The sequence below is a fragment of the Haplochromis burtoni genome, unplaced genomic scaffold (genome assembly GCF_018398535.1).
Source record: "Haplochromis burtoni strain Fernald_Lab_line unplaced genomic scaffold, NCSU_Asbu1 Contig_321, whole genome shotgun sequence".
NCBI lineage: Eukaryota > Metazoa > Chordata > Actinopteri > Cichliformes > Cichlidae > Haplochromis > Haplochromis burtoni.
The window spans coordinates 145,227-152,804 of NW_024582682.1; the positions used below are offsets into that span (position 1 = coordinate 145,227).

Below are 7,578 nucleotides of genomic sequence, written 5' to 3' on the forward strand. Positions count from 1 at the left end.
CTGTAGTACAGCTGCAGTATTACTGTAGTACAGCTGCAGTATTACTGTAGTACAGGGCAGTCCTCTGATTTGGACTGTGACATGCTCTGGATCAGGTTTGCGGTTACCATGGTTACCACAGGCCTCGCTGACCTCGTGCTGTCTGTCACAGGTAACCCAGGTGTGGTGGGCTTCTACAGGACCTTCATGCAGACGCTCCACAGCAGGTGTGGCTACCAGCACCCGGTGTGGGCCGTAAGCCACGCCGGCCACTGCGCTCCTCCGGCCTCCATGGACATGATCGAAGGTACGCACGGCTCTGCTCACAGGAGAGAGGAGCAGCTTGCCTCTGTCAGTGCGCCCCAGGGTGGCTGTGGCTACGACATAGCTTGCCATTACCAGTGTGTAAATGGGTGGATGACTGGTTGTGTAAAGCACTTTGGGGTCCTTAGGGACTAGTAAAATGCTATATAAATACAGGCCATTTACCATTTGTTCGGGTGTTCTGACATTTCTATTCCGATTGCAGACGGCGCCTCAGCGGCGGAGGACGACGTGTTCGGTCTGGACGGGCAGGTCGAACATAAGCTGGCTTTCCTCAGGAATCACGTTCCCAGAGAAACCAGCCTGGTCCTGATCGGTCACTCCATCGGCTGCTACATCATTCTGGAGATGATGAAGAGAAATCCTGAGAGGAAGGTGAGTCATCGCAGTTCTCCGGTCTGAGGAGAAACCACAAATTGGCCTCGATCCACAAAAACACACAGCCTACAGCACGCACTGAGGTTTCTGTCGTTCAGAAACAGAGACTCTTTATGTTTTTATTGTCGCTTATTTCATCCTTAGCCTGCTGCTGTCGTTCACAGCGGGAGTGCCACATGTTTGATTTGGCACGCCCTTCTTTTCTCTCCTCCTAGGATCAAACAGTTTGTTAGCCTTTGTTAGGTGAATGCGTACCTGCTACACCGCGGAGCGCTCTGTGGGGGTTTGTTGGAATCACAAACTCTGTCTTTGGGGCGCATGACCAGCTCGGATGGCGCCCGGCGAGATCCTGGCTGAGGGCACTGAGCCCTCCCTTCACTTCCCTCCCATCACTTTTTCAGGAAACGGATTAAATGACATGAAAATCCCCCTGCCTCTAATCCGGGAGTTTCCGCAGTTTGCAGCTTCCCGTCTCGGAGCTTTCTGTTGTCTGTCTGAAACCTTCTGTCTCCTCTCTGTTTTTAATGCAGGTCCTGAAGGCGCTGCTGCTGTTTCCCACCATCGAGCGCATGGCTCAGAGCCCTCAGGGGAAGGTCATGACCCCCGTGCTGTGTCACATGCGTTACGTGGTCTACCTGCCCCTCTTCCTGCTCTCGCTGCTGCCCGACAGGCTCAAAGTCGGCCTCATCAGACTGATGCTGGGGGGAATCCGCTCTCTGGACCACACTGTGGTGCAGCCCACCCTGGGTCTGCTCAGTGGAGACTCTGCAGGTCGGCCATGCTTCGTTCTTCTGTGAGATATGCAGCGAGGGCAGATGCTTTTCAGACTGCAGACATTTGTCTTTGATAAGAAGCTTTTATGTGATAACACAGAGACAGAATTATGGAGAGAAACCCTGTCAGCACCAGAGGTGCCTGCAGAAAGGTGGAGGGGGGGTTACATTTACAACATGCAGTGGCTGTATATTAATATACAGGGAGTGAAAGAGCTCAGTGCATGATGAGAATTCCCCCAGCAGGCTGGCAGCGGTTCAGATTTAACAGCCGAGGTTTGAAATGTTGAGTTTGCAGCGAGAGCCGGACCAGCTTTAACCTCTGTGGTTTGTTTCCACGTGCAGCCAATGCCATGTACCTGGGCGGGCAGGAAATGAGGAAAGTTCTAAAAAGAGACGACACGACTATCGGGAAACATCTCGACAAGGTAAGAAAAGCCCCGCCTACAAGAGGAGCGAATGAAAATGTAAGCCAGATACCCGTGCAGGTGATGTCGCCTTTTTATTAAAGACAGCACTTCTGATTGCTCACGCTTCACTTACTGCTCTGTTCTGTACACTTTGGACACTTTACCGACCTCATGACCTGACGCCGCTCCCAGCGCTCCTGTCAGATGTTATGGCAGAGCTCGGCGTCGGCAGTCTGACTCTGAGGGTCAAAGGTCAAACCTGTTGTTCCCCTGGTTGCGCTGAGCCGATCGGCCCTCTGCTGGCTGCAGGCTGGCGATCAGCTCATGGAACGCTGCTTTGATCACGCCCTCTAAAACCACGTTTCCCCTTTTCTCTCTGTCTGTCTGTCTATCTGTGCTTTCAGCTGATATTTTATTACGGAGCGACCGACCACTGGTGCCCGGTGCACTATTATCACGACATCAAGCGGGACTTTCCGCTCGGCGACTTCAAGCTGTGTGAAAACGGCTTCCGTCACGCCTTCGTGCTGGACGCCGGACGAGAAGTCGCCGAAATGGTGTTTGAATGGATCCGTGAAGATTTACGGAGCCGAGTTCCCGGTGACCAAAACACTTCATTCGGTGCCTCAGCTGGACGTTTGTAACGAGACCACAGAGCCGAACCAGAGGTTCACGTTGTCTTTGTGTAATAAGATGTGCAGGCGTGGAAGCTGTACAAGTTTGTGCTCAGTGAAAACACTAAACACAGCATCAGGCTTCAGGGGCCACATGCTTCCAACTCTTATATCCTGGCTAATCACATAAAAATGTACAACGATGGCATGAGGGCGCTCATCATAGAGACCAAACATTTATTAAAGTTTAGAAAATTTACAGTGAAATTTCAAAGAAGTCCAGATGAAGCCGCAGATGTGAGGAACAGTATTTTTAATGCATGTGAAATAACTGCTGTAATATTAACTGTTGTTTATAATTGTGGGAATAAATGAAAACTTAATTTATTAAACACACAGATTACAACAGGCCGTGTTACTGCTTCAGGTTAGGTCTGAAGATAAAGTTAATCCCACTTCAGGCTCCTGTAAGTGTGTCGCAGCATGAAGCAGTGAAAGCCTCACTCTGTGTTCTCGGAGCAGATTTTATTTCTCTTTTCAATCTTTCCGATTTCCTCGCTGGTCGACCTCGACGGGTCCTCGATACCTCCCAGCTTAAAAATCTTGGAAAAGTTCCCGAGCACCAGTATCTACCGGGCCACTTTACAGGTGAGCACATGAAGGCGTGCGCTCATCACCATGCGGATAGCTGTGGCTGCACGTCCTTCACGGTGAAGATCACGTGATGTTAATGCAGCTGGAACTGAACACCGATCGGTATGAATAAAAACACAAACTGAAGCAGTTGCATCAAAACCATTTATTAATTTCTCAGTCAGTAAAAAGTGGCTGTGTGAGGGCAGGTTCATGGTTATAGACTGAATGGCTGGTGCTGAGTTCAGTAAACTAACAATAAACACAAACTAATATTCCAGATGTGGTGTCAGATGTAATGAGGTGATGGGCATCTGTGAGACTAAAGCTTTGCTTCTTGGTTCATGCTGAGAAAAATCTGAATGCAGGAAGTGAGAGTTACAAATATGCAAATGGAGCAGAAATAACTTGATAACACGACTTCAGATGGCGAAGCATCGTCATCTATCAGAGGCGTATTTTCAGCTTGTTCTGCCGTGATTGGCCACAAAGACCAGAGCAAAAACACAAACATTGCAGATGTTGCTCTAATCTTAGACCAGTACACGAGCTGAGCCCTGTGTTTGTGCGTGTGCTACCGGCACCCACAGCTCTCCACCACCATGTTCTCGTACTGCTTGTAGACCACGCTGCCGGCTGAGTCCATGTAGAGGATGCTGATGGGGCTGAGACTGGAGGGGATGCAGCAGCTGGGTGGGCTGAGATCAGGGTCCATGGAGTTCATCAGGGTCTGGATCACAGCGTGGTTGGTGGGCTCCAGGTGGGCGCGCAGCGGGAAGTCGCACACGCCGTCGCAGCGGCGCGCCTCATAGTCCAAAGGGGCGATGATCCAGTCGTCCCAGCCCAGGTCTCTGAAGTTCACGTGCAGCGGTTTCCGGCTGCAGCGGCTCCTCCTGCCTCCTCTCGCTGCCCCACCGAAGGATCGTTTGGACAGAGCTCTCTGTCGATGCCGGCGGTTCTTCTTTACGTGTTTTGGAATAAGTTTCGGAGGCTTCGGGAGGCTAAATCCTCCGCCCTCGCTCTTCATCCTGTGCGTCACCTCTCCGAAAAGACTGTCGGCAGTGTTGGTATGCCAGAAAGCCACCAGCAAAGCTTTCTCCTGGGTTGGGCAAGGGGTGCGACCCAGCCCCAGGACCAGCGGGTCAGCCACCTTGTTGGTCAGTTCAGAGAAGGCCAGGAGATGGAAGCAGGCCTGCTGTGGCTCCAAAGGATTCCTCAGATGGGCCTTCATGCCAGACCACACGTCAAACACCTCCCACCTGGGAAGACCACCACCCAAAACCTCGACAGTTCTGGAGTCCAGCAACTGTCTCTCCGAAGAGCAGGAGTACAGGCGGATGTCGTAAAGGTTTCCTCCGCTTGTTAGGGTGGGTCGAAGGTCTGCCGGAGGCTTCCTGAGGATTCTCAGCTCGGCCTCCACCAGCTCTTCCATCCTGGCCAGGCTGGATAAGTCGAAGACGTAACGCTGGCCGCTCTCCCATGATGGAGGATCTGTGGATAGGAGGAAAGTAAAGGTAGAACACGCAGCATGTAACTTTATGTGCAGGTCTGAAACCTGACCCAACACTGGTCTTTGGTCACATGTGGGACTCAAGCCTCAGTCTTCAATACAGCTCTTTGGCTCTTCATAGAATGTCACCTCTAAGTCTTTATGGCATTCATCAAAGTCAGTGATAAACATCATAAAGGGAACTGGGTGATGTTAAACAGGAATGATATTTACAAATGTCATTCCTGTTGTTAAACCCGTTTAACAAAAACAGGAAGTTGAGAAAGAAATGCACTAAAATGCTGCTGAAATGATAAAGCTGATGTGTTGGTGTAGGTGGATTCATTCATGGATTTCAAATCTATTAAAAGTTTTTCAGGCTGACTTAGGGGAGGATTTAGATAATTTGAGATAAATTATCAAATTTTCAGGAGCGGAACCACGCCTCCAAACACGCCCCTTCTGGCCCTTATCTATATGTGACCGACACCCCCACCCCCCGTTCTACAAGCTATTCGTTCTTGCTTTTGTGTAGAATCAGAAAGCAAAGCAGAGCTTTCCCCAAACCACAGCTCAGTTCATGTCTAAGCCGTTCACCTTTGTCTACTGAAACGCTGTCAAACCAAAAATGAGGACGAGAGCCCAGCGAGTGAATGGCAATGAAAACTGTAAACCTGGAGATGAGACCTTCTGATGGTCACAACGTAGCAAAAACCCGCATAAATAATCACTTCTACTAACTTTAAATTCTTTACTAACTTTAAAAATCAGTGATACATTTAGTAATCTGTGTCAACAATGGAAATATGGTTGTTTAAAACAGAATAACACCAAATATAGATGTAATAAAACTAGAACATTCAGTTTTTTAGGCAGGATTTTGAGGGAAAGTGAATTAAATTGGTGTCAAACCTTGTCCTTGGTCCACAAAACTTGTAACTGTGTTAGCAGCTCCTGCTCCGTCTGAAACATCAAAGTCTCTGCTTTGAGGTTTGGACAATGTTTGGTATAAAAACACCATGTAGTCGTGGAGGACCACCGAGCCGTTAACTGACCGATCTCTCCTCGTCATGCTCGTGTTCGCGCCCCACTGCGAACTGGACTGCAACGCTCCGGTCCACTCTATCCCGACCCAGAAAGCAAAGCAGAGCTGAAACAACACGGGTCGGTCCATCTGAGGTGCTGTCCTCAAGTTAAATGAAGAGCTTCAGGTGGGGGTGAGACTGAGAAAAATCCCCTCTGACTTTCATTCAGAGGATCATCTTCATGTAGATCGTCTGTGTACCTGCATGCAGGTGTACAGGTAGACAGTGCCCCCTGCCAGCTTTGTAGATTAATAGACATGTGTCACATTAAAGGAAAAATGACTACAAGGTGTTTTCAAAAGAAGTTCCATTTTATGCCTCAAAACCAGCTTCAGTGCTCCCGGCATTGATTGTCTAACACTCAGCGGGATCTAAGCATTTCAGAAGAAAACCCCTCCTTTGGTTTAACATGTAACTCGAACCTACAGCCATGCAGAGCCACCAACGCCTTCACTGTGAGCATCAGACTTTTTCCTAATTTATAAAGAATGCATTCTGAATGTTTGAATCCTAGGTTTTGTTGATCAACACAGACTCACTTTGGAATGTAGTTTTTATACATTGTATCTTATTAACCCTGCCTTTTCAATACACTGCACTCGTCATATGTACAGTAATTACAAATATTTCACAATTTAAAATTATTTTAAATCGTTATTATTTTATTATTATTTCTAACTTTCATGATACAACACAAAACATGAATACATTACAAAATATATCTTTACATGAATGTACTGCTCAAAAAAAATAAAATAAATAAAAACGTCGTATCAAGTCAGTAAAGCTCCTGGATCAAAATCAGAATACTTTATTAATCCCTGAAAAAATGATGTGGTTACAATTGCTCCAGGATGATAAGGACAATAACAGACAGAACTAAATTAAATGTCTTGATGCATTCTCAGTCATCCAGGTAACTAAATCCCCAAAAGTTGATTCTGTTCATCTGGACGTAGCGTTTTCAGTGGGAGAAACGTTTCGTCACTTATCCAGGTGACTTCTTCACTCTCAGCTGACTGCAGGTTTCCCCAATCTTATAAACAGTATATTTGCATAATGACTGAAACCAGCCCACTGTTCCTTCAGTGGGCTGGTTTCAGTCACCATCAGTGATGTGAGTGTTGGGAGTGGCGCATGGGAAGTTGTCAGGTATTATGATTTCTTTGCAAAATTAACACAAGATGCGACTCAAATCCTGCGTTGAGTAAAGATTTTTTTTCTTTTGTAATTCCAGATTTGGTTAGTTCAAAGATAAGAATTTGTATAATTTTTGTGATGAGCAATAATAATTTTGAAAATTGAATTGATTGCAATAAGCACTGTTTTCATAAAACAGCTGCAGCTTTCATTGCAGCACATGTGGTACGTTAACCTTTGTACTGTTTTCATCAGTTCATTTTGCAGTTAACATGTGAACATGTTGGATGATCTGTCTGCTGTCACTCGAGGGGGCTGAGGTCTGAATCTGAGGGCAGCTCCTGTAATCACAAAGAGAACAGAACCATCAAACTCAGATATAAATTTTATCCCTCAAAATTGAAATAAAGCTGATTCTTCTGTCCTCACACACTCAGGATCTGAAGTTGTTCTCTTACATTTTTTTCAGTATCACAGTACACTACAGTACTTTAATCCGTACTTCCTGATGAGTTACTGAAGTACAAGCTTTTAAATAAATGTTACTGTCTTTACAGATGTGGCAAGAGACTGAAAACATACTGTTGTTTGCACATCTTTAATATTCAGCTCTGCACAGGAGCTGCAGCAGGATGCGGCCTGTTGTTTTTACAGTATAATACTTGTAATAAAAGTACAGTAACAGTAATTAGTGACTGAGCAGCCCGGAGCGTTTCTCTTGATTTATTTAGTAAATTCATTCACCTGCACAGA

The 7,578-nt window shown here is 46.7% G+C and overlaps 2 protein-coding genes across 3 annotated transcripts in view; one reads left to right on the forward strand and one right to left on the reverse strand.

Annotated features, from left to right (window-relative positions):
• Positions 1-2,884, forward strand: part of ldah (lipid droplet associated hydrolase) — a 3,717-nt gene extending 833 nt beyond the window's left edge. For both annotated transcript variants that reach the window (XM_005942131.3, XM_042228413.1), the window contains exons 3-7: positions 152-286; positions 509-678; positions 1,212-1,452; positions 1,800-1,882; positions 2,269-2,884. In XM_005942131.3, the coding sequence (XP_005942193.1) occupies positions 152-286; positions 509-678; positions 1,212-1,452; positions 1,800-1,882; positions 2,269-2,508 (869 nt within the window). In that variant the 3' untranslated portion in view covers positions 2,509-2,884. The remainder of the gene's footprint in view (positions 1-151; positions 287-508; positions 679-1,211; positions 1,453-1,799; positions 1,883-2,268) is intronic.
• Positions 2,885-3,577: 693 nt separating this feature from the next.
• On the reverse strand, positions 3,578-5,672 carry gdf7 (growth differentiation factor 7). The gene is made up of 2 exons (XM_005942129.2): positions 5,513-5,672; positions 3,578-4,602 (listed from the first exon to the last, which is right to left on the reverse strand). Exons 1-2 carry the CDS (start codon positions 5,670-5,672, stop codon positions 3,686-3,688), a joined length of 1,077 nt encoding a protein of 358 aa, XP_005942191.2. The 3' UTR covers positions 3,578-3,685.
• Positions 5,673-7,578: the final 1,906 nt, after the last annotated feature.